The sequence below is a fragment of the Alligator mississippiensis genome, chromosome 4 (assembly GCF_030867095.1).
Source record: "Alligator mississippiensis isolate rAllMis1 chromosome 4, rAllMis1, whole genome shotgun sequence".
Lineage (NCBI taxonomy): Eukaryota > Metazoa > Chordata > Crocodylia > Alligatoridae > Alligator > Alligator mississippiensis.
The window spans coordinates 39,831,614-39,859,285 of record NC_081827.1 but is presented as its reverse complement, the minus strand read 5'-3'; the positions used below and the strand labels follow the sequence as shown (position 1 = coordinate 39,859,285).

At 43.2% G+C, this 27,672-nt stretch overlaps 1 protein-coding gene across 1 annotated transcript; it reads right to left on the bottom strand.

Moving 5' to 3' along the window:
- Positions 1-758: 758 nt before the first annotated feature.
- On the bottom strand, positions 759-26,551 carry SELENOO (selenoprotein O). The gene is made up of 9 exons (XM_014601012.3): positions 25,989-26,551; positions 21,081-21,284; positions 19,956-20,136; positions 13,571-13,701; positions 12,533-12,813; positions 12,155-12,305; positions 9,694-9,879; positions 6,970-7,126; positions 759-6,410 (listed from the first exon to the last, which is right to left on the bottom strand). Exons 1-9 carry the CDS (start codon positions 26,471-26,473, stop codon positions 6,216-6,218), a joined length of 1,971 nt encoding a protein of 656 aa, XP_014456498.2. The 5' UTR covers positions 26,474-26,551; the 3' UTR covers positions 759-6,215.
- Between the last annotated feature and the right edge of the window lie 1,121 nt (positions 26,552-27,672).

Below are 27,672 nucleotides of genomic sequence, written 5' to 3'. Positions count from 1 at the left end.
TTTGCTCGATTAAATATTAATTAGGCCAGAAAGATGCAGGAATGAGGAGCTAGGTAGTTTAACAGTTAGGGCAATAACTGCAAAAAGGGGTCCTGGCTTCCAATCCCTGACCCAGGTACTAATTAGAATTAAATAGTGTAAGACTTTTGTATGAGTCCTCTCCCTCAGAGGGAAACAACGCAGATCTCCCACATTCCCGAGCTATTGACACCAGTCATGTTTTGTGCAGAGCCCAACTTTTTTGGCTTGCTCCAGCCCCTCACATGCCACGTGCAGAAGCTGATTTGGGTCCATGCATTTGGGTGGGGCTTAGATGGGAACTGGGCCGTCAAGCTGGGCCACATTGATGACTTACGTACTTCTGAAGGACCTGAACATCAACTTCAGTGCCCTTGGCCCTCTGGCACCTCCAGAGAGAGACAGTAACTGAACAGGGGTTTTAACGATCAGTTTTTGACTCTGGCACCTAGTTTGTTTGTTTTTTTGTCAAGGACAGATCTAGCTTTCCTACCTGACTTGTTGAAATGTCTATCCTACTCCAGTTCCATAACAGAGAAGGGGAGGGGTGGAGGAGGGAGAGCGAGGAGAAAGAATAGAGGCCATACAATACAGTTCCTCAGAGGGTGCTGTACAGGTGCCAAATATTCCAGTGATACAAGGATGATTATGATCCCAATGCAAAGACAGTTACTCCCACAGATACCAAGTCATTACAGTAACAACTACAAGAGGCCCTCCTGAGAATTAAAGCATGAACATGAAACAAAGTGTGGTTTTATTTGGTACATTTCTTATATTAAAAAAAAAAAAAGAGAAAGTTCATTCATAGCTTATTTTTAAGCCAAAACAAGCCAACATGAATAGATAGCAAAGCACAGTGAGGCAGCCAGACATTTAACAAGCTTATGCACACCGATCTGTGATGATATTTTAAATCATAAAAGCAAAATCCCAGTGCCTGATGATGCTACTAGAAGCATCCAGAGCCTTGCCCTGTTTCAAGTGTTTCTCATTAGTAAACTGTGCAAACTGCTCCAAGGTTACCTCTGCTCATGAGTAGTTTGGACTTAGTTTCACTTTGGGCCGTCTTAGCCCAAAGCCCTGCAGTACAAATTTAAACTGTACCACAGCTGAAAATGTAGCTCTTAAATAAACAATATATTCCCTCTACTAGCAGAGGATTTGACCTGATGATAACCTTTTTTACTTGGATGCAAACCTCAAAGTAAGCTAGTCATAGACCACTCTGCTACTAGAGGCCAAGATCCTCAAAGGTATTTAGTTGCTTTACTTGCAGAGTCTTTGAGGATCTTGGTTCCTAGGGCCAAATTCCTGCTTGCAGAAAACTCCCACATACTGAGTTTCAAACTCAATCTCCTTCGCTTGCTATGCCCATGATGGAATTATGTGTTACTAATACCACTCTGCTGCAATAGTGCTCCTCTTTTTTGAAATGAGAATTCTAGAAATCACGAGCTAATAAAATCAACCCGTCTTCTGTCTGCACTACAAGTCTTCATTTACTTTTTAGAAAGTTTGAATAAGTGTATGCTGTAGCTAACCTGCCTTCCCAGGTCAAACGAATACCACTGACAAAATATTCCCACGAAGGTTGAGAAAGCAAAAGTCAAGAAAACTGAAAATACAAGGTTTCCACCACAATAGTAAGAACAGAACTAAATAAACAAATAGTCTTGTATGATCTAGAGAAAACACAAAGTTCATTCATTAAGGTTCCTTTAACAAGCAAATGAGGACATATTCACACTTTAGGTGGAAACCTTAAGTCGACTCTGAGTTATTAGTTTAGAACTGTTAACCGTACATGAATGAAATGCATGCTCTTAGTAGCTTGCTGCAGCACTAACTGGTTATATTTTAATATCCCTGACTATATTTGGATTTCCCTGAATTATTGTTTTGAAGGGAGAAAAAGATAAAATTGCCAACAATTTCCTTTCAAGAGGACTTAGCTCTATCTGTTGTCTCTGTATTGGTACTACACTCTTTGACCTATCCTACCTAAAGCAGCTTAAAACTATATGCATTATTTGCTAAAGAAAAGAAAGCACTGCATATAGCACTAGTGCAACTATGCCAGGAAGTCTGTATATGCCTGAATAAGGTGCTGTTTCACAGGAATACTAGCCAGGAACGTAAAGTACAACTGAGGGAAGTCCGTGTTTATCTAAAATGATTCCCTGGGATGTGGCTCTGTAGGAGGAGAAAGTTAGGCAAGCACTTCTGGGGCTTGAGGGGCCTGATCCCTATTGGGGCTTCCTAGGGAGGGCAGAATTAGGCCCCTGAAGCTCAGGGAGCTCCTGCCTGGGACAGCTGAAAAGCATGGGCAGCTCCAGGCTGCCCACACACTGCTGTGATAAAGCTAACAGATGTCTGCCATAATAAAGTGGCAGAAATTATTACCACCTTTGATGGACCACAAATTTGGGCATCTGTGGTGTGACAAATGGTATGGGTTGGTTTGCTGTCCCTTTGTCCCACCATAAAAATCGTTATGGTAGTACAAAGACAATGTCTGCACCCTGAGATACAAGATGCTAAGCAACTTGGGCCCAGTGACTATTGAAGGTAATTATATTCCTAAAGATGCATATAGGCACTTGAGTATTTATATGCTGTAAATCATATATCATGCTTGACCTATTTAGACACTTGATTTGCAACCAATTTGTATGAGACTCCTAAATATAACACTGGCTTCTGTATCTGTCACTTAATGAATTTTTTCAAAAGCACTTAACTTCCATTGCTTTTACTGGGAAGGAGGTACTTATGGAGCACCTATTGCATCTTTAGATGATAAACTCAGCCCACATGCAAATTGAATGCCCTAGCACAAGACCATCCCTTCTCTCAGCAGCATCACAATAAGATACCTGGACAAACTTAAGAGGCAAGACTCAGACTTCATTCTGATTCTAGATTTGATACTTTGACCAAATGTTGTGCTCGACAGGAGTGCCCTAAAAAGATCCCACAAATAGTATAGTACCTTGGCTTTCCCCCTTCTCAATATTCTACTTTAATGCCTGGAAAGAATTTACTCCAAAAGGGAATGGATCCAAGACAAGAGCATAATTCAGTCCGCATGGCTTCATGCTGATCAGCCTGATCTACTCTTTTTGTTCTAAATCTAGTCAGAAGCAGGGAAATCATCATCATCTACCTCTCAGAGCTGATCTAATGTAGATAGATTGGAAAAACATTGTTTTTTTCCAATCATCTTTATACTGCCAGCTCCCTCCCCCTTTACTTTTGGCTGGGATTGTTTTTACGTGGCAATGATTACATAGTTTAACACAAAACAAATCTGAATGAGAGGAAATGCTAAACCCTGTCGACAGAGTTACTTCAGCACTCTGCAAGACAAGCAATCTAAGTTTTCAGACACTGCATGCTCTATTGTAAAAATTTGAATTCTTTCTTAAGGAAAACCTGTTCTGCAAGCCAGTACTACCCAGGTCTGCATGTCTCTCTCAGGCACTTCCCTCAACTGCCTCTTTCCATGGCTGACCCCTACATACAAGTACATCCACTAAATTGTTCAGATTTGTTCTAAACAAAACAAAACAAAACAAAAAAAACCAGGATATTCTGAATGTGGGGGTCTATGTTTGGGGGAGGCTGGATACCGCTTTGGGTACAAATGGTAAATAGGCATAAACTGACAGAGAAATAGAACTGTGGTTCTTTCCTTGGCTCCCCAGCACTTTCAAGGGTGATACTGGGGGAGACAGAGCAACTCTAACATGAAATTATTCTTTTTCTGCATAAATCTCCTTTGGAAAGGGTTTTGCTGTGGTATGTAGACATTTTTAGACACTTTTCAAAACAGTTATCTGAATACCCACCATGAAGCCTACTTGATTTTTCAGTATTTCAGAATTTTCAATACCTTTATATGGTCATTTTGGGGCAGAACTCTTTCCTAACATACATAAAATGACTCCAAATTCAAAATCTCTTGCATCCCATATTTTGACTCAATGTCATAGTAAAAAGGCAAAAACAGTAACACAGGAAGGGTGGTTTACCTATAAACAATATTAAACTGAAGCCAGGTAGAACAAATCCCAAAACTCAGTTTATTTTTTTTTGTATTGCTAATCTTCAAAGTGATGCACCACAGAGGTACTGTTCTTGAAACCAGTAGAGAAAAAAAAATCTATTAGAATTTCTTACTACTGATAGCACTTGCATGTTTTGGACCTGCTAATAACTAGCCAAAAATTACAGTTCAAAAAGTAACGGCTATTTTATTTTAATAAAAAGTTCAAGCGAACTGTTGCAATTTTTAAATTTATTAATGTATGTGGCCCAAAACTGGGTTGTCTCGATACCAATATGCAAAATAACCACCATAGCACCATCAAAAATGAGTTGTTGAGAAACATTTAAGATGGAAAAGAGCAAAATGGGAGTAGTGTGACAAGCTGTTTCAGAAATAAGTCAGCCCCTAAATCCTGTAATTTCCATAACTAATACTTTTACATTACTGGTCTTTGCCATGATTTCTTTCATTTACAAGCACTCCTGCCTGATGCACTTCCAACAGTTTTTAAACCTTCCAAAAAATAACTATGTACATTTTCAGCATTCTTCTACTTACTGGTATGGGAAGCCTTCTCTTTTTGTAACAAGGTGGAAAAATCTTACTATGATAAGGTTCAGGCTGAGAACTCTCCAAGCAATGAGCTGGCTAAAAATTTTAAGTGAAAATTATTAAGGATGTCTGCTTCTTATCCTTGCAGTCACTCCTTCCCCTCTCCCCTTCCCCTCTCTCCCCACCAAACACTTATATTTATTTAAAATTTGCTTTGCTTTATTTTCCACTAGTATTTGCATGATTATGTGTGTATATTAAGTTTTAAATAAACTGTGACTTAAATATTACTTTAAAAATAATAATTTCAACTACTACACTTTGGACTAAAAACTTAGTTTAGGATATAACAGTGCCCAAAACTGTTTTAATGTCTAAAAGACATTTTTGCTATTAGCTTTATGCTTAGTCAGAAACACCTACTTCATCAGGTCCCTTAATGCTCTGTATTAAGAAGGAACAGCTTTACATTGAGGGCTGGTAGTTCAGTAGGAAAAGCTCAGAGTTAAATGCTGTTCACTTGATATAAAGAAAAATATTAAAACAGAACCTAAATTGCATAAAATTAGCAAGAGGGGAGGAGGGTTTATCCTTTGTATATGCCCAGACAGCACCACACTTCAACAACACTAGAAAGGCAACTCCCATGTTTAACATATGTCAGGACCATATGTGATGGGTGGAAGACTACATTGGAAAAGTAGAAATACAAGAATCTTGCTGAATAATGGAGAACGAATAAGCCCATATCTGCCAATTTAAATGTCAGAAGAAATCATGTCAACTGCATAAGCAGATAATGAACTTGTATTAGGTACTTTATACGAAACAAACTAATTTTGGTTAAGCGGCCTTGTTTGAGTCAATTGGCTTACAAGTTGCAATCCAATGTTTTTAAAAAACTATTTAGATGTGTATATCATACACAAACATATGGAAGCTGCATAATATTTTCTGCCAAGATTTTCAAGTGCAATGCATTTAGTTTCCCCTGATTCTGGCCTTCATATTGCATATTATAATAAAGGACCCTCTGGTTCCTTCCCCTAAACCCTAACCTGCACAAATTCTCAAAAAAAAAAAATCAATCAAAAGGTTCACAAAAAATGAACTAGTCAATTAAATGAAACATAGCTTCAAATAAGCAGTAACGAGCCTATTCCTCCATTACAGAGGATCAAACTTCCCTGCATAGTAAAAGCAATAAACACCTTTTGGAAGTACTATTAGGTCAACATCAGACAAAAATAGATCAGACTTCTGACTTGTTATTTTTGTCTTCACATAAAAACAGTTGAATTTGGACGTTCAAAACTGTGCGCACCCAAACATGAAACACCACTTTCTACTTGTAATATGGTGAGGAAAAGGGAAGTCATTCATTACGCAAATGGTGTATATGGATGCTGATTGTCTTTTAAACCTATGATCCATGATTGCTTCAAAATAAGCATTGCTAAAGTGTAGTTGCAGGCACATCCAAATGAACTGTTTCACTGACTTAATAGTACTTTGCCGTTGCCTTGCTGATCCCCCACTGCTGAAGATAGACCAGAATCTTCCATCTGCAGTGAAAGCAAAAACAAGGCGATTATGAAGATCACGTGACACAGAGTTCTGAAGCCCAGATGGGAGGTTTACTGCAATATGGAGGTTTGCTTCTGGTCACTTCAGCACAAGCAGCAGCTGCAGCAACTATTTCTTCCTCTTCTGGCTCTTCCTGTACCTCATTGAAACTTTCTGTCTCTTGGAATGGATCCTCCAACAGCTTCAACACCTTTCTTACCTAGGGTGAAAGCAAGAACTGGAATGTTAAGAGGTTCAAAATAACCTTTAGTTATTAGCTATGTATTAAGTTTGAGCCACAGATAAAAGAACACAGTGAAATAAACATATCAACTAGTCTGAAAATAGATTCATGTGTAACATTATAGGTTCTGAATCACTATGGCACCGTTTAAATGAGAGGCTTATCATCTTAAACTATACTTATATTACCATATTGAAAAGTTATCAAAATTAGTAGGTACCCAAATATTAAGGCACCACTTTTAACAGTACAAGAAGTACAAACTAATTCCCAACACTCCCGGAAAACAAGTATCTATTCTACAGATGGGGAAAGCAAGTATTCATTCTACACCTTACAACCAAGCCACGAACCACTCTGGAGCAGGAGCTGGGAGTGGGAAATAAGGAATTTCTTAGTCCCTTCCTTTAGTTTGAATCACTACACTACCTCCCCTTCAAAACTAACCTGGACTGTCACATTCCCAGCTTTCATTTGGAAAATAGGGGCTATCATGCCCATCATTATAAAGCCACTGTAAATAGCAATACCGTACCTCTGTGAAGTCACCATTTTCAGCTGCTTCTATGGCATTTTGAGCGATGTAGTTTCTCAAAATATATTTTGGATTGTTTGAATTCATAACTTTCACACGTTCAGCATTCCAAGTATCAACAGCATTAATGTTTTCTATTTCTTTTTCTAAGCGGGCTCTGAAATTAAACAAGCAGAAACAAACTGGGACTTCTGTTTGGTTTATTTGGTTCAAACGGTCTGGGTCTATTTTCCCGAAATACAAGGACCTGCAAAGCAAGGATGTTGAGAACTTTGCCTATAATCCTGTTGCTATAATCTGAAATACTGATTTAGAAATGTATTTATTTCTAAAACAAGGTTATTTTTCCCATTTAACATGGGAGGAAGCCCCTTGTCTTAGAATTGAATGGGGGTGGGGTGGGGAACACGGATGGGATGGGGGGACGGGACTGATGGCTGCTGTGGCTCAGGTTCCAGCAACAGCTGCCATCTGCCATCCCCCCGCCACTTTTGCACCCTGCCATCTAACCACCAACAGCCTCTTGCCCCCCTCCCCCCACCACACAGCCTCTGCTCCCTACCTGCCCCTCTCGATCTCCTCCTTACCTTTGATATGTACCAGCAGGCCCCTTTATATGATGCAACGTGGGTCATGAGCATGGCCCCATAGCAGCAGCACACAGCCCACATCGCTGCTTTGGGGGCTGGGTTGGGGCTCTATGCCCCAGGCTAGAATGGGGACAAAGCCTGCTTATGTAGAAGGTGAAGGGGAAGATGAATGCAAAAAGCAGAGGCTGGAGGGGAGAGGAAAAGGAGGAGCAGAGGCTGGGAAGGGGCAGACACAAGCAAGGGGCAAGCTGCTTGACCTCCCCGTGTCATCTGCCTCCCCACTGCCTGCCCCCATGCAGTGGCAGGGGGGATGAATTAAAAGTGATACTTCAATAATTAGATTCTATACATGGAAAATTGGGGTTTTTTAATTATAAATTGTCCATGTATACATAATCTAATTATTGGAGGGTCATCTTAGATTCAAGTTAATATGGTATTTGCCTTAACCCCCCCCGGCCAAAAACCCCCTCTCATTTAAGAACGTATTTCATCAGAAGTTAGGTTCTTGAAGTTCAGCCACTGCAAAGCAATAGACAACCAAAAGATGCATTTCCTGGAGACTTCACATTTTTAGAAAACATCACTGCTTTTTAAAAATCTGGCCAGATAAAATCTGTTTGATAATCATGCTACCTTAGTTTCTTTAATTACATCACGTTTCTCCAGCATTTTTCTAAGCACTCCGTTGTCTAGGTCTCTTGGGTACTTATAAAAGGGTAGAGATGGAATATACTAGAAGCAATTGGTTCTACCTAAGTAATACTAATTCTGGCTACAAATAATCAGACAAATAAGAGAAGGTCACAAGGTTCCAGCACAAGTGAGTCCTAACTTAATAATGGAAGACAGCTACAACATTCTCCATGAGCTCTCTGCCACTGGAGATTCCCTTACACAGAAGTAAGTCTTTACAAAGAATTTTCAGTTGGCTGTTTTTTCGTATTTCCGTGAAGTGCTGGGTTGGCTTAGTACAGTGGTTCTCAACCTCCTTAGACTCAAGGCACCCGCTGGAAAATACCAGCTTGGTTTTCACTTATTTTTTTGATTATAGGAAAAGAGCAATCCTTCTGTTGCAAAGAACTCGAAGTCCATAACAGGTCAGAATTTTTTAACACTATGGCTTCCTATTTGAAATCTTTAGGTTTACCTTGTGAATGGCATTAACAAACCTGACAGTGCTAATATTACATGGCACCCTTGAAAGGATCGCACAGCACCATGGTTGAGAATCACTGTTTTAGTGGAAGAATGACTGGACCTCCACATTTTGTTTTGCCTTAAGTTACCCCTCACCTACTCCTAAACAGAAATACTTTTGCTGCTGAAGTGTTTGTATCTTGCTTTACCATACTGTAATAGATATGCAATATATACCCTAGACCTGAAGTCAAAATTATTGATTGTATCCATAGGCAATGTGTAGGGGGAGCACGGGGAGAAGAGGGGCACGTGACCCCCTCTGAGATTGGCCCTCACTGGCTGGTGCCCCCCCCCCAAATTGTAGGGGTGCAGAAAGAAGTGCTGGCAGTAGCGATTGGCCACCAGCACCCAGGGGGGACACCCCACCCTGGTCGGCAATCGGCCACTGGTGCCTCCCCAGTATCAGGAGGCACCTAAATGTAGTAATGCCATGCTGGATTTAATACTAATTAAGTTTTAAGGTTTCTGATGGATAAACATATTAAGCATGTACATACATTATTCTAACATTCATAATACCACAGATTAGCCTGTGGTAGTTCAGTCACCTTCTAATTGTTCCAGACCAGGGGCCAGCAACCTATAGCCTGCAAAGAAATTGGGACACCAATCCTCCGTTGCAGCCTATCATCCTGGATTCTGCATTTTACTGACAATGAGCTAATCCTTTTTAGTGGTCATTTACACTGCTGCTCCATAAATGTAATGGAGCACAAATGCATCAAACTCACCATTTCATAGAATCATATCATAGAATCATAGAAGTAGGGTCGGAAGGGACCTTGTAGATCTTCAAGTCCGACCCCCTGCCTGGGCAGGAGGGAAACTGGGCTCAAGTGACCCCAGCCAGGTAGGCATCGAGCCGCTTCTTAAAGACCCCCAGGGTACGAGACAGCACCATTTCCCTTGGAAGTGATTTAATAAATCTCACCTGTATTTCTCCAACCATTCTGTCCAATGTCTGTTATTTCTGCTGAGTAGGTCAGCTGCTGTTAACTGCTGCAATTTAGAATATTGTTCTATGCGTTCTAATTCTTCATTTATATTAGCTTTTGTTCCAATTAAAGCAAACAGTTGAGGATTAGATTGAGCCAACATCAGCATCATGGAAAGTTGTCTAGAGATAAGAAGAAAAAAAAAAATCACTTAATTGACAGGTAAGGACTGGCTTTTTCTAGTGTATGCTGTTTTTCCCCCTAGCAATTTAGTCTTTACAGTGCAAGTACAGCATGCAACAAATCATGATAAGAATACGTTCATTTCACTCTTACCTCATCCTCCCATTTATTCACTCATACTGTTATGTGAAGTGTAGACTGTAAACCTGAGGTTTTTAAAACCCCAGAGGATTTAGATGAACCATCCTCATTGAAGCTACTGAAAACTGTCTAAGCTTCAGACAGTTTTGAAAAATCTCTGTTCAGTATTTTTGTATAGTGAATGATCTAATAGGATTTCACCTTTAACTGTGGGGAGAAGGGGGATACTTATAGGCATGACAGTGCAATAATACAAATACTGCGTATAGACAAGAGAAAGCTTTAGGAAAAACTGGGTGTAAACATACTGGTATTATCGTATAATCACACCATAAATTAATAAAATCACAGACTTGTTATATATTAACCAATCGTGCTAGAAGAGATTCTGGGCAAGACGCCCCTAGCTAATTTAGTGCATAATGGCTTTAATATATTCTGCTAAAAATAAAGTGGTAATGACATTTACTGGGAGTAATTTGTTAAAATTATAGGATGGAAATTACTACTTTTACTAATGGAGTCCTTTAACATCCAAGTTGTTTTGGCATTGTTTTGATTAGCTTCCAAGCTCAGGCTAACAGTCCAAGAGTTTCACAGCATTCTGAATACCAGGTTCAGGCAACTTCTCCACTTCACTGTCTAAACAAGCAAGATATTTGTTTTTTTACTACAGTACTTTTTCCATGCAGCATCAACCAAGCATCTAAAATAAACTTTGTAAATCAAATCAATTCATTTACAGAAAGGAGCTAAAAAGACATGAGGCCCTACCATCCCTCCTCTCCCAGAAACTAAAGGACAACTCATTACCTAGAAGACTTGATTTTTCCTCCAAAGAAGTTACCCTTCAATTCTCATCTATGCATCTAATGCACACATAGCTATGGCAATTAAGTGTAAAACTCAGTGTAATACAGCACCGCACAAAAAACCTTGACTTCTGTACTAATTTGGCTTTATTCATTTTTATGCTCTTTTATCAGAGTCTGAATGTAGTATCCCAAAAGGACTGCCTCGTCCACAGCTGTGTAATGAAATATGTCCATATAGCAAGATACATATTCATCATTCTAAAAGTGCAGATCCAAACTGAAGCCTGATTTAGTATGAAATAACTAACTTGTTAGATTTTTTCACATTTTTCTTTCTAACTTACCACACTTCAAATGAAATTTAACTCAACACCACCACCTTAAAGCTGGTATACAACTATCATCACTTTGTCAGGACAGCAAAATGTGTGAGCATTCTTACTATGCTCTACAGTTATGGTTTCTACTCAGACTGACAATTCCAGTATCAGTACCTAGAGGAAAAGAATTAAAGCTAAGTAAATGGTTTTGTAATCAACATAATATCTGCTAAATGGGGGTGGACGTGGAGTAAGACCCTTGAAACAGATGTACAAGATCTACCATAAAAATATACTAGGAGCAAGCAAGAAATGTAAAGGTCACCTCTTGGTGAGTCTCTGCTTTCCACTGCTCCAGCAATGCAGCACATTGGTAATCCCAAAGTAAGTGGCAGATGCAACAGAGTTACAGCTGCTCTGTGCTACCAGAAGAGTTCAGAACAGCTGTGTACTAGTGAATCTGGCCCTGAAAGTGGTAACTGGACGCCTCTGGGGAAGTATACAGAATATTTAGCACAGGGTGTTAATGATTGTTGGCAGGATGTGACATATTTATTTGGTGGTTTAAATCTAGTTATAAGTGAAATACAATCTCAGAACTACCAAATTTGGCAACCCTGGCTGACCTCAGCAGAGAAGCTAAGTGTGGTGGGGGAAAAAAAAGATATGCCCACTAATCAAAGGCCTAGAAATTCTCTGACAGGGTAACAGAGAATGTGTACTGCCACTGTATACATCACACTTAATTTGTGGGTATGTTTTCAATACTAAAAATCTCTTGCATTGCAAGCATGTCTAACTATCCCAAATATGCAGTTGGTACAATAAAAAAAATCACCCTAAGAAACCCATGCCTCTTGCATAATTCCTGGACTATCATGGCTACGACATCATTCTAACACTACCTTAAACATTAAAAACAAACAAAAATTAACAATACTATGGAGATGTCTGAAAACCCCAATTAAAAAAAAGATGATTGTTTATTTAATTTGTACCTTGGATCCATCTGGGGCTTGAAAGCGACTTTCAATTCTTCCATGGAAGCACACTGATTGGCAATTTTTTCTAGAAATTCCTCAAATTTTAAAAAATCCAAATCTACTGAGAACGAACTCAGCAACCGGAAAATATTTGTGAAGTCTGCACCTAAAATGCAACCAAACCCACAATTATATTTGTTCTGAAAGATTAAATAAGACTGTGTAGCTTTAACTTGAGGTTTATGATCCAATTTATTTCTTTAAATATAGCAAAACTTTTGAAGCAATTTTTGTTCGTGTTTAAGGAAAAACTAGTCTCTTGTTACCTATTTTTGAAATGTTCAAATTATTAGGTAAAATTCATTGCATGTTATATTCTTTTTCCTCACTAACCTGTGAGATGCATAGTTTCTAGGAGTTCAGATACCAATTTATTATCTTCTTCTAATTCCAGCTGAATGAGTCCTAGCTTCTTTCTCATCTTCTGCAAATAATGCTTCTCAAATTCTACATTGTACTCCTCTTCCAGAATGAGTTCGCTGATCTCCAAGGGCAATTCAGGGACTAAAGCTTCAGCAAGCTTCCCTAGATTCCATTTGCAAATTTCTGGCTGCTTGTTATAAGCGTAGCGTCCTGTATTATCAGAACCATTGCAAATGTGTTCAGGGTCATATCTACAAACAAAGAAACAGTTAGCATTCTTCTAGTTAACTGGTTAGATCATTTAGGAAACTAGAAAATCCAAAAAGAAATAGTGCTGCTAGTTATGACATTTCTCCCAAATTATTCATCTAAGCATGTTCTTGCCCTGCTGTTCTTTGGATAATCCAGACCTCACCCAAAACCTTTCAAAGACAAAATAAATGCCAAAGAAGAAAATCTACATTGGTGGTCTTCAAGCTTTTGACCCCATGGGCTAAATGAGTGGAACACGGCATGTCTGCAAGCCAGATTGAGCCCCACACACCAGGATCAGGCGTTATGGAGACTTGGCTGGCCCCTGCCTGCTAGAATCAGGTCCACTCCTCTCCAGCCTGCATATGAGGATCGTGCCCTGCATCTCTGTGCACTGGATCTAGCACACAGGGCCCCAAGACTCCCCACAGGTCCAGAATTTTGGCAATAGGGGAGCAGTGCTACCACTTCCCCAAACACTAAATTTTCAGACCTGTGAGGAGCCCTGCTGGCTGGATGACAACGCTAGGGGCTGGATCTGGCCAGGCTTGAGTACTACTAGTCTAGTCAGAGATAAGATGAGTAGAGATTAGAAAAAGTAACATAAATAAATGCAGGGTAATTACAGCTAATTTAACTGTCCTTGTTACAAATAAGGTTCATACATCCACTTAAAAGAAAGTTGAAAAGAAACAAAAGTAGTCAGATTTTGCAGAGCAAACATTTATACATTTCAGATCATTATGCCATACTGACCTGTCCATAAACCCAAAAGGGCCATAGTCAATAGTAAGTCCTACGATGCTCATATTATCTGTGTTCAGCACACCATGGCAAAATCCAACACACTGCCATTCAGCAACCAACCTTGCTGTCCGCTTTGTTATCTGAAAAAACAACACTGTCCACTTTCAATATAGCTTAGGCATTTGTATATGCGGGGTCTGTTATTTTAAGCCAAATTGTACTATTTTGCAAAATCCTATTGTGTTATATTTTAAAGTTTGCAATTCAGGAAAATTACTTTCCACTACGGCATGTTCTCCTGCTCCACTAACAGGACTAACCCAAAAACAAAATAATGGTTGATCCAGAATGCCAATGGAATGCCCTCTACAGATTTTTCACTTACTATAATGGAAGCATGATTTGGCTTTTGGATTACTTACAATTAGTTATGTATCTTAAAGAGTGCTTTGCTATGTGTCTTCTCCTCCTATTATCACGCTATACTTTGTGTTCATTCTATTTTCTTCCCTTCTCTGTTTAACTGAAGTCACCTTTTGTACCACTAAAGGATTATTCCTCCATTTTCCAAATACATGTGGCTTCCAAGCAAATCTTGGTGGTAGGGTGGGAATAAAAGAAAGGAAATAATGCAGAGTCAGGAATGAAGGAAAGGGGAAGCATTGACAAACTTAGATCAGTCATCCAACAATAAAGGAGGTTTCCAAAACAGATTCGAGAACACTATTTGGAAGAAATCTTATTTAGAAAAGCTAATGCAAAACAACCCTACGCTATTACTATATTTGTAACAGGTAACCTCTGGTGTTCACTGAACTCCAGAACAACATCTATACAATCCCCATCTTCTTCTATATTAATAAAGGGTGGGTGGGTGTGTGTGTGTGTGTGTGTGTGTGTGTGTGCGCGCGCGCGCACGCACCATAGCTCCAAGACCATTATATCTAGAGACCTGAAACTTTGCATATTAGAGATGTGAAACTTTGCATGAATACTAAAGGGACCCTGGGAGTGTGCTCCTAGGCACTTTTTTTTTTTTTTTGTAATTTGGCTCAAAAAAAAAACATTGCCGATTTTTTGATCTATACTGCATAACCCCCTGTGACGGGTCAGCACCAGGAAGAAGAATAAATCTGCATGTACAAAACATTCTTTAGCAAAGCTCCTGGCCAAGGTCAACCAGTACAGCTGGAGAAGGCTCCGGATTTAGGAGTATTCCCCTAAGGGCTGTGGCTGGGACTGGTTAACAGGAGCTATGGTGCTGACACATATACACACACTCCCTTTTATTAATATAGAAGAAGAAGAAGGTTTGCAATGGCCACACACTACTACCACATTATATCGGAAACTAACCAACCACTCCAGCTACCTAGGTGCCATCAGCAGGATCCACTGACTACAGCCAATCTCTATGTTACATTTCTATCTACACTAAACCTACCAACCAGAATATACACCTTAAAGACCTGCCACAGAGATTTCTAAATCTACAATATAATCCCAAAACCATAGCCAGTTATCAAAGCTAGAGTCAGACCTCCACTTAAACCTGCTACAATACCAACTCCATGAAAAGAACAACAGAATCCCTCTGGTTGTCACTTATAGGCCCCAGCTTCGGCACATTAATGACCACCAACACCTCTTGCATAATGACAACTATCTCAAGGCAGCCACTGGGAAACGAATCTGTCCTGGCTTGTGGAAGTCCTGCAACTGCAAATGGCCTCTCCAGCAACAGGCTACCTAACTCCTATTTACAACAAGACCCCAGATCTTGCAACAGACTCAGATCCCAACTCATCAACATACATCACACCATGTCTGAACCAACCATCACTGATTATAACATCTCAGCTTCATTCACCTGCTCCTCTACCAACATTATATATGCCATTATCTGCTTATAGTGCCCCTCTGTAATCTATATTAGACAGGACAATCTCTATGTGAAAGAATGAATGAACACCAATCTGACCTCAAGTTCAGAGACACAATAGCTTGCAGCAGAACACTAACTTCTCTGGACATCTCATCATTGACCTCAGAGTAGTTATTCTTATATAATGAGACTTTAAAGCCCAACTTGAACAAAAAAAAATCATGAATGGACTGTTAAGCATTGTCTACTCTAACGAGTAGCAAAACAAGGTTGCTCTCATAGTGCATGTTATTATGTACATATCTTTGCACCATGTAATCTTTAAATACCTTGGTTCAATAACATGGACAACAGCTGCAATTAGTAAACCAAATCTTTTAACTCCAGGACAACATGGACACTTCAAGTGATGTCTATAATTTTAACCATAATGAAGAAACCTTGGATGAGAGTGATGAGCTCGTTGAGGAAACCGAGGTAACCTTAACTCCAGCATTTCCTAACTTCTGAGTACTATATTTTATAAACTTAACCCTCCAGTGTTTTCTCTTTAGGAAGTACTCATACACATAAGGTAACTGAAACCATATTAAGTTGCAGGGTGGGGGCAGTAAATTCAGATATACTACATAAAATAACTTCCCCCAGATTAGACTGTCTACAGCAGTGGTCTCCAACCTTTTTACATCAGAGATCACTTTTGGAATTTAAGAGGAATCAAAGATTTACCCACCCCCAGCAGGTAAGTCTGTGGGGAGGGGAGAGGGAAGGGGAAGATGGAGGCCCCAGCCCTACCCCACTCCCTTCCTCACTGCTGGGGCCTTGACCACCATGCCTCTTCCCCCCACCCCAACAGCAGCGAGGGAGGGGTAAGCCCTGCACACCTAGGGCAGGTTCGGGGACAGAGCTGTGAACGGCTCATCCAGGGGGCACGGGGAGCGGGGCAGGGGGCACGCAGCCTGGGAAGGCAGGGGCGCATGCCCCCGGATCTGCACGCAGGGCGGGGCAGGCTGGGGCAGCACTGGGCTCTTCCTGGCCAGGCTGTGATCCGGCTGTGATGAAGCCAGACGGTAGCGGCACTGGGAGAGGGACCACAGGGGTAGGGCATCTCCGCCATCCACATAAAGTACAGCGCAGACTAGATCTGGCAGGAACAGCCCAGCGCAGCCTGCTAGCCCGCAGTTGCAGCCCACCCTCTCCTGTCCCCATGCCTTTGGGGAGGGGAAGGCTGCACTGAGCTGTTCCTGCCAGGCCTTGCCCACACTGCACTCGATAGTGGTGCTGGGAATGAGGGTTGGGGGGCTACAGCCCCCCTCCCACGGCCCTGCTCCCAGTGCCGCTGCTGCAGCCACCTGGCCTGAGCACAGCCCAGCAAGGAAGAGCCTGGCGCTGCCCTGGCCTCAGCCTGCCCTGCCCTGCCCTACGTGCAGATCAGGGACATGCACCCCCGCCCTCCCGGGCTTCCTACTTTTTGTAGGAAACAATGATTAAATCAAGGCTTTCTGACCAGTTATTTAAATTGTGATTTAAATGAAACTCTGTGACAGCTAAAATTATGTCTGTGTAATAAAGGTGCTTGCTGAAGGCTCTATGAAAATTAGACCAAGTGTTTTTCTGTATTTGTTTAGATATTAAGCTATATGTTGTTACTAAAAGCCTAATTAAAGTTTAAGATGTAGTAAGGCCTTGTATAAAGTAAGGCTTAGCAAAGCCTTACTTATTTAGCAAAGCCCTGAAGTAGTAAGGCCCTGGGGCATAGTTAAAATTACCTTATCAAAGGAATGCAAGGCTTGTACTGCTAATTGGTCAGTCTAAGCACAGTTGAAGGAAAAGGAATCTGAGTGGTTGTACGTTATATCAGAACCACTCAGAAGCTTTAAATTGGCTGGAATATCTGGAAACCATTCAGAAGGAAGATACAGCTGTGTGAAAAGGATTAGTTAGCTGTTGCCTGGATCAGTGGGCCCGCGGACCTCGAGGAGCCCAAGAACTGCATTCCAGGGTCCTTCCCCGTACCCTTCAGACAGTGCTGTTCAGGGACGCCTGGCTTCACTGAACTTTGTGGAAAGAGAAGTTTGCTGTGTATCAGGCAGAGGGGACTGTCGATAAGTTGCTGAAGCAAATTGCTTTTGTCTGTCATTGTTTGTCTTGTTACTATGCGTAGTTGTGTTTTTGTTAAGTAAATAAATCTTTCTTACCTTTCTATCCCCGACCATACTCTCAATCCCCGAACCCTCTGCAGGCGGCTGGGACAAACTCACCCTGATCAAAAGTTTTAAAATAGCATTTTGGTTCAATTCAAGAGTTCCTGAAATTGATACAGTACTAGCTAGGTCATGATACATCCTGACAAGTAAAGCAAATCCTGCTGCCTCACTGAGCCAAGTATCAACCAAGTTCTTTTTTTTTTTTATCCAACTGCCAAATTTAAGTTCTCTAAAATTAAGTTCAGTTATCATACATTATATCCTCTGTCAGAGCCAAGACTTCTTTTCCTTTAAGAAACTCAGAAAGATCCAGCTGGTAAGTCTTATGGCCTCTTTCTACTTTTCCAGCTTCCTTATGTGGGGTTTTCAAACTGTATGCACTGAATAGAGCTCTAGAATGCAAAGTTACCTGAATGTGCATCTTGTTGATACTTCAATGAGCAATTAGCACCTCTCATCCCTTGTCCCCACTAAGGTAGATGCACGTTACTACCTTAAGAATAACTAAAACTAAAGAGTGAAGAATACTACCACTGTTTCAACATTTTTATGCACAATATGAACAAACAGCAGTGAAGGCATTTCAAGCTATGATTCCACAATATTAGCCCAACCATATTACATGTTTGTACAAAGGAACCTGTTCAGCCTACACAAAAGAAGGCTGAGAGGTGATCTGGTGGCTGCCTACTAACTTGCCAAGGGAGACCAGCAGGCAATGGGAGAATCCCTGTTCCCCTGAGCACTACCAGGAGTTACAAGGAATGATGGCTATAAGCTGACAGAGTAGATTCAGGCTAGACATTAGGAGGCACTACTTCACAGTCAGGCAGGCTAGGAGCTGGAACCAACTTCCTAGGAAAGTAGTGCTCACCCTTACCCTGGGGATCTTCAAAAGGAGGCTAGACAATCACCTAGCTGGGGTCATTTAACCCCAGCATCCTTTCTTGCCCATGGCAGGAGGTCGGACTTGATGACATGCTCAGGTCCCTTCCGACCCTACCGACTATGAAACTAACTATGAATAAATATACATAAATGCTATATAGACATAAGAGGCATGTCCAGATGAGCGGGAATGTGTAGTACACGGTACCATAAAGCCACCTGTGGTGCCACACACACTGCACATGCAGGCATTCACTACACTGCTACTTAGCAGCACGGGGGGGAAGTGAAACCAGGAAATCCTGGTGTCAAAAAAAATGTGCCTAAAAAAAGTGGGGTGGTCCACATGGCAGCAGCAGCACACACCATTCGAAGCTGGAGCCTGGCTGGCCAAAGCCATGATCTGGCTGCTGGCTAGGCGCCCTGCTGTAGGATCGCCATAACTGCAGCCTCTTGGGGCCCCCAGGATCAGTGGTGATGTATAGGTGGTGCACAGGGGTGCACAGGCACCCCATGAGAGCGCTGGTCCACCCCAACAGCTGCGCTCGCTGCTTAGGCAACAAGCAGGGGAAGCAGGTGGGAGTGCCAGTTCCCCCCACTCCGAGGGCCGGCCGGGAAGTGGGGCCGCCAGGAGAAGCAGCCACAGCCACTTCTGGAGGCGCCGCAGCTACTTTTTGGTGAGTGAGATCGGCCGCGCGGGGATCCCCCCCCCCACCCCGACTCAAGAAGCACTAGTCGCCCATGCCCAGAAACCCAGGTAAGGCTGCTGGGGCCAGCCCAGGTGCTGGCTCCAGCCTCCCCTACCCCACCCAGGGCAATGTGCTGCATGCCAGAGCATGTGTGCATAGGTGTTCCCTGGGGACAAGTAGCAGTGGCACACATTATGCTGCTGCTGTGTGTCCTCAGGGAAACGCACACTCCCACTCGGGGGGGGGGATGCGCCCAAGGGGTTCAACTCATGACTACTGAAGGAACCAAAATATTCTTTACAACTGTAAAAAACTGAGTTATAAACCTTGAAGATAAATTGTTTTCGACTGACTCTTTTTTCAAATTATACAACAGGAGGAGACCAATCATTCTGATACTTTAAAACCTCACCTCCCGCCATCAGCAGCCAATCAGGTCCAAAATTCCCTGACACCCCTAGCACTCAACTTGCTAAGAGAATAGTTTTGTGCAGCTGCCTAAAAGCCTCAATTTACTGGTGAGGAGGTAAGCAAGACTCTTTAAGTATACTGTCAAAATATCGTTCCACCAGGAGTTTTCTTCCAAAAACAAAACAAAAAAGTTAAGTTAGCCAAAAGACAAAATAGGGTGAAATAACATTTTCTGACTATGTTGCTAATAAGATAAAATGATCTTATACTTTGCTTCTGTGACTTCTATGAAAGGAAACTGTCGGCCTTCCTACCTCTCTGAAGAAAGCAGCATTCCTCTGAATAGTGTTGTCAGGATAAGCCTGCTGGATTTCTGGATAGAAAGTACTGATCACGTAGTTAAGCATCTGTGTTCGAATATCATTTCGGTTGACACTGGGACCCTTCCGTCCTGTATGTTCATCCATAGGTTTAAAAATCTCAAATGATCCAAACCTGTTTTAAAATAATGTTGACACATATTAAATCAGTTGCATTACACCTACAATGCATAACTATTTAGAGTTATGGTGTTGCAGTTGGGGGTCTAACGACTGACTGAGAGTGCAACCTTGGAATATAGCCCTATTTGAGCCTCAGTGGTTTCATGACACTCTAGTGGATGCATGTCCCTTGCAGAGAATAACAGGATCACTGGTCTCAGTTAGTATTACAGTACAATTCTCAGAAGTTTCTTTCAAATGTAGTTCAATTAAAAAGTAATTATATGGTAAACATTTAAGAACGGAAAATCAGACTAAAGCAAACACTGCACATCAAATGGAAACCAATCCTGCAAGTTACCATTTTTGCACAAGACAGATTTTTCCATGATTTATATATACCCTAATCCTCATCCTTTTGCTAGCTTTGTTATTTTGTGAGAAAAAAATTATAGATCTTCATGGTGTCTTAACATAGTTCCAGGCTTCAAGCAGGCACTCTAATTACATTCACCAATTCAGAGAATGCTTTTGTAAAGTGGATCCTGATAAATGTTACATTTACCCAAAGTACATCTTGATGTAGAACCTTTCCTCGAGCAGGTTTTAAAACAGTCTTGTCTCCATAATCCACAAATATTAGGAATAACAGAGACAGCTTTTCTTTGTAATTGCTTGGCTAAGCATGACAAAATATTTATTTTTAAATGTATGGAACGTAAACAGTTCCAATTCCAAAAGTACCAGACTCCCTAACAAATTAATATTCATTTTGGCAGCATGCAAAGATACTGGCACATCCCATCTGTTCCACAGAGAGCCCAGATTTCCACAACCTAATGCCAGAGAGCTAAGTTCTTAAGATGAGAATTGCACAGATGAATGTACTCTCTCTCTAACAATACCAGGAAGCTGGTTTTGTTTGAAAAAGAATTTGAAAAATAGGTTTCTCTCTACCTTATAAAAGTGGAAGCTATTCTCAGGACAACTGTGCATCTTTCATGTTTTGGATTTCCATCATAGAATACATCCCGAATAACTTTCGAGTCAGATGTTACACATGTTCCAGCCCTTGTTGTGGGTATTCCAAGGTGAAACATAGCCTCACTGCACAGGAATTCTCTTATACTTGACCGCAGGACCTTACGACCATCAGCTTGCCTGTAAACAAAAACAAAACCAGTACTTAATTCTTGTGCAACATCTTACACAAAAAAACCCGCCCACACAACCAAACAGCAGCAGAGACAGAAGGAACAGAACCCAGATCTCCCAACTCCCAGGCCTAACTTCTACAGTACAATACTGGTTCTCAAATAATAACATTTATTTCTGCTGTTTATATTAACACACATCAGTAGAAAAAAACACTAGAACTTAGGTAAAAGATACAGCTATCCAGCCAAATAATCTGTGCTGCTATTCTTACAGGTTCTAAATCACATTTTGTAAAACTTCTGAATGCACTCAAGGTTCAGGCTCATTAAACCTTACCAAAATGTAAATTCCACACAATATGCTGTTACTCAAAGCAAGGCCAACAGAAGTGCTCCCATTACTCGCGTTTTAAAATTTTTACTAAAGATAGGTTTTAAAACTAAGGCAGAACTTAACTTAATATGCTGACTGAACAAAAATAAACATGCCTTTTATCTACTTTCACTGTCCAAGCTGCAAGAAATAAAAATAAATAAATACTGGTAAATGAATAAAAAAATAAAGAAGCAAAACTCCAAGGTTTTAACAACATGTATTACCTATTTTAACTGTGTTCCTTTAAAGAAGTGATTATAATTTTAGAAATAGTTGAATAGGTACCTTTCTGCTCATAATTAGGGACCTTAAATGTTGATTCACTTATCTCATACCACTGATAATCTTCAAACTAGATTTTTTTAAACCCAGATCAAACATACTAAACAAACTACTACAACAGTTTTCAGACTACTCCCAGATAGTTTCAGAAGCTGTAAACAAGACAGACCATCTTATAGTACCTCCTGTAACCATAACTTAGCTTACTCCAAGGCCTGGGTTCTTAAATTGGTTTTTTTTTGGACCTAGTAATCCTAACCCTTGCTTACTCACTTCTCCTGCCTGCTTCAGGTTTTTCATGTATTATTTACAGGTAATAATATTTTAACACTGCAAAAATCTAAAATTTCCTACTATTGCTATGACTAGAAAGTTTCCAGAATAAGCAAGTAAGTCTAATGGGAAAAGTAAAGGGGCAACAAATGATGCAAATTAAGGGTGCCCTTCACACTAACATTTTTATTTTCACTGTCTTCTAAATGTCAGCTTCTAACATTACTTTTTCACTTAATGAAACCATGTGGTTTTTGTTGGGAAGGTGGAAAATTAGGATTAAAAGGATTACAACAGGAAGCCTTGGTTAAGAAGTGGTATGGGACAGTCTGAGAATGGCTAGTTTAATATAATTAAACAATAGTCAAAGAAACCTTTGATTTCTGTCACGCAGCAAGTTTAAGGGTACAAAAAAAACTTAGGGATGGTTATCTGACCAGTCAAATATTGGACAAAAACTGTAAACAATAGGTCCAAATAATACAGAAAGGTGCAAATTTTCCAGTAAGAAATATATTTTAAAAAAATCATATTTCTGTCAAGAAAACTACAAAGGTTATTGTTATGTAAAATTGTATAATCTTTGACTAGCCAAAAATATGTAGTCAACTGACTTGTCAACTGACAATATTTGAGTGGTCAATTGACCAGTTTGCCACCCCCCCCAAATATCTGTACTGGAGTAGCCAGGGCTTAAGCAGAGCACCTGATGTTATTCCTAGATGAATTCACTTAACAAGCAATTGTTAAGTAACCAAATGCTTGTTAAAAGTTAAGAGGATACAAAATGGGATACACTGGCAAAAGGAGCTGTAAATAGATTCAATTGCTCTGGTATTCAAAGTTACACATTTGCTTGGTTCAACCAGCAGTTGTTTGACCTGGAAAATGTACTGAAGGTTACATCTTAAATGGCAGGTAAAAAAACCCACTCTCTCTGACCTCACTATCCTCCTGCTCAAGGGAAATCTACCTAATACTTTTAAAAGATGAGGTTGGGAACAAAAATTCATAAGCTGGCTGGACGCCAAGAGCCAAGGACTAAACACTGACAGTGGGTTTATGGTATATTATGTTTTACCCAACTCCTGAATTCTTTCTGCACAAGGAGGGTAAGCAGCCCTCCTCCCTTTTGATAGGCCTTGATCTCCCAGTACTCGGCTTCTTTCCTTCTGCTAACTAGATGTCTGCTACCCTGGAATTGCTCTCAGCTCCTCCCCTGGGCTGTGGTTCACTATGCTGTGCCCACCTGCTGTGATCAGAAACCTGAGGAAGAATGTCTTGCATTCCAAAGCTTACCTAACTTTACTCCAATAAAAGATATCACCCTAAGCAATCCTTGCCTCTCCCATAATTCCTGGACATTCCCATGTCATTATACAGCAAGTAATTCAAGTGTGGAACTCCCTGCCACCAAACACTGTGGAAGCTGACAGTTTAGCCAGATTCAAAGAGAGACTGGACCAATTCAAAGGAGGATCAGTAGCAGGAGCCAGGGCTGTCCCTAGGGGGGGCAAACCAGGGCAACCACCCCAGGCCCCACACTTTGGGGGGCCCTGTGGAGCCAGGCAGAGTGGCCACAGCAACTCCACACTGACGCCGGCTTCACATCCGACTGCTTGGCACCACCTCCCTGACCCCCAATGGCTTCCTTGCATCCAGCGGCATGGCCCACACAGGCTGATTTGCCTTGGGCCCTGCTCGGATGCTCTCTGGGTACAGCTTCTGAATTAGAACTTCTAGACTCCAAATCACAGAGACTGCAAGTGGGAGAGGAACAGCAGAAAAAACCTTGGTCATACCATTTACTCTCCCTTTCAGCATCTCCTCTTTGCCACTGAATGACATAGGATTTTGTGCAGATGTCTCTGTACATACAGAACTAAATAAAAATGGATCTCTTGAAAAGACAAAACACTGGACTCTAGGTCATGTGATGTGGCACAGCACAGATGCTTGCCCTCTCTGGGTCTTGGGGTCAGCACATGCACGGCTGGATCATAGAGGCCCTGGCATAAATCTAGCGATCCTCACCAGCTGGCCTGGCTAGAGTCTGTGGATTGAGGAAAGCAAATGAGATCCTTAGGGGAAGAGCACTGCTACACAAGGACACCACAAGGACCAACATCAAAATCACCCAAAAGCTGAAGAGGGGAAGAAGAAAACTGCAAAACCTTCCTGGCATACATGCTGTTTTAGAACTGTGGATGTTTCTTGGCCAAACGTTACTAGAACTGTACAACTTATGGGAAAACCATTAGTTACCAACTGGATGGAAAGAAATGATGCCTTTTCCTAAGGTTAAAAGTTATTTTCTTTCTTCAGACATTTGGCTGTCTGCCACTAGCAAAATTGATCTTGTAAATGTTTTAACCTGAAAGTTCTTCATTCCCAAATCATTCAAGTCTCAGCTTGCCTACATTTTAGCTTTTGTTTGGTGGCATCGCTTTGATTTGCTACAGACACCCCTGCCTCTGCAAATCTATTCACTTGGTTTGGTTTGGTTTGCCCTTTGTGTTTTGCTAAATGTCTCTGCTCTCTAAAATACTGATTGTTCTTTTTTTAGGATGGTACCAATTATTTTCCTAGATGAAGTAATACATGAAAAATGGGAATTCTGATTGATTTAAGATGCTTCCCTTGCCCTCTGATATCCCCACTTATTATTTTATTAGACTACAGCAGGGGTGCTCCACGTCTGGCCACAAGGCCAAGTGTGACCAACAGAGCCATCCCAACTAGCCCACTGAGCTCCCTACACATCCAGAAATTTGGCAATTAATATGGCCACCCTCCACCCTACCAAATACCCAATCCCCATGCAATGGGCTACAGCTGGGCCATGCCCCCTCTTCCCACCCCCAGTGGCTGGATCAGGGTCCCCTGTGGCTGGACAGGGACTGGACCATGCTGCCCCCCCCCAGGGTTGAAGGGCTAGGCTGGTTCTGGGCCATGCCCCTTCCTCTGTGTGGCCATATTGGGCAGGGTTGCCCCCCTCCCTGTATCTGCACAGCAGGATGGAGCCCACGGCACTGCCCATTCAGTACACCAGCCAAAAATGCTGGGCACCACTGGGCTAGAGCATGGTGGCAAGTGCCTTTCAGACAACTGTGCAGCGCATGTGACTCTTGTGGAAGACAAGGGCATCTCAAACCCACTCCCATCTTAAGACTCCCCCCTCCTGCCCTAATAACCAGGGATGATTTTAAAAAGTCCCCAATTTTCAGATTAAGAAAAGTAACCAAACATTTTCCTTCAATTAGACTTGTACATTAGTAGCATTTCATTTTACCTAAACCTAACTATATGTTTACCTAAACCTAGCTAGACATTAGTGGCGCTTCATTTTAAGTCACAGAAAAATGTGGATTTTGGGTTACTTTTTTTAATTTTAAAGTTAGCGATTTTTTTTTTTTTAAGTCAGAGAAAACCAGGATCCCTGCTAATAACCAAACCTTGATGGGGTGCTGGAGCTACAAAAGCTGCTGTCTAGAGCGGTGTCACTGAGACATGGATTAGGCAGAACAAGCCCAAAGGCCGGAGGCTCGGGGCCACTGCGAGCCTCCCTGATGAAGAAGATGGCTGGGGACCGTCCCGTCCGCTGACGCCAGGGGACAAGAACGAGGCCGGAGGGGACGCGGGTGGGGGCGGGGCAGGCCGGAGTGCGCGGCCAGCGCAGGGAAAAGCATCGCCCAACTTGCCCGGGGCCGGGCCGCCGCCAGGAGGCGGAGGCGGAGACAGAGGCCGAGGCGAGGCAAGGCGCCCCGCGCTCCTTACCGGGAGAAGGGCGTGAGGCCGGCGCCCTTGAGCTGCACCTCCCAGCGCCGCCCGGCCGGGCCCAGCACCTCGCCCAGGTACATGGCGGCGCCGTCGCCCAGCTGGCCCGCGAAGCTGCCGAACTGGTGGCCGCAGTAGCAGTGCGCGGCGGGCTCGGCGCCGGGCGGCAGGCGGTTGCCGCTGAAGCACAGCGCGGCCTCGTTCTCGGCCTCGGACCCCGCCGGCGGCCGCAGCCCCAGCAGCGCCAGCGCCGGCCGCGACAGCGCCACGAGGCGCGGGGCCTGCAGCGGCGCTGGCCGCACGCGCGAGAAGCAGGCGCCGGGCACGGGCCGCGGCGCCGGGTCGTCACACGGGTCCAGCGGCAGCGACCGCAGCGCCAGGTTGTCGAAGCGCAGCGCGCCGAGCCAGCCCGCGCCCGCCTCCGCGTCCCGCCCCTCGCTGCTGCTGCTGCCTGGCGCCGCGGCGGCCGGTTGGGGCTGCTGCATGGCGGCGCGGGGGCGGCCGGGGCCGCGCGGCAGCGACAACGGCAGGAGACAGCGGAGGCTGCTCTGCAGCGCCGCAACCATGCGCGCCCTCGGCCCCTCCCCCTTCTAGGGGGAGAATGCCTGGCTCGGTTACTACCCAATCAGCGAGAGCGCCGGGGCCCCGCCCCGCCCCGCGTCCTATCGCCGCCCGCGCCCCGCCCCCTCCCCGCCCTATTGCGAGGCCGGTCACAGCCGAGGCGCCTCTGCGTTGCTCCAGGACTGGCGGCGGCAGAGGCCCCGCCCCCCGAGCTCCACCTCCCACCCGCAGGGGGCGGGGCCTACAGGGGCGGGTGGCCCGGGGGCCGGCAGAGGTGGGGGGCGTCCGAGCAGTTGCCCCATAACGTTGACCCTGCTCCGGCGCGACGTCCGGCCCGCGGGACCAGCGCTGACCCCGTGTGGGGCCTGGGGTGGGAGGTGCTCCCCTGCCCCCGGACAGCTGCCCTTGGCCACCCGGCCTCGGCCTTGCTGCTGCTGGCGGGGCAGGTGGCAGATGCCCTTTCAGGGCGCGGGGGTGAAAGCGGAGTAGCCGGCGCGGTCACAGACCAGTGGGACTCAACCTTTTTCCTGCAGAGGATGAATGGGTCGAGCCGGGCCAAGCCCGCAGGCTGCCTCTGGGCCGCGGCCCCTATCTGATACCTGGGCCAGGCACTGTGGGCGCCATCCAGCCGGGGGAGGAGCACAGAGAGCAACTTGGCCCCCTAGGGGGATGAAGGGGCATGACCCACCCCCTGCAGCTGCAAGGTTGGGGTTAAGGATGTGGAAGTGGGGAGGGTAGCTGTATTAAATCATCACCACTCCCCCCACCACCAAATTTCCAGACCTTTGGGGAACCCGGGGGCCAGATGTGATGACTGCACAGGCTGCACTTGGCCCATGGTCCAGAGGCCAAGCACCCCTGCTGTAACCATTTCACTAAGATGGCTGGTTATTGAAAAAAAAAATCGCTATTACATTTTTGCAATTGTAATATCAAACCAGCCAATGAAAGTATTAGCCGTGAATAAATCAAAACCACTTTGAAAGGCTGCATAAAGAAAATCTGTTTAATAATGCTACTTCTAGCCCAACAACTAATGTGATGTAGGCATAGTACAATTACTGACCTAATGAAAACTACAGCACCAGCTTTCAAACTTAACTTTCATGCAAGGATGTACTTT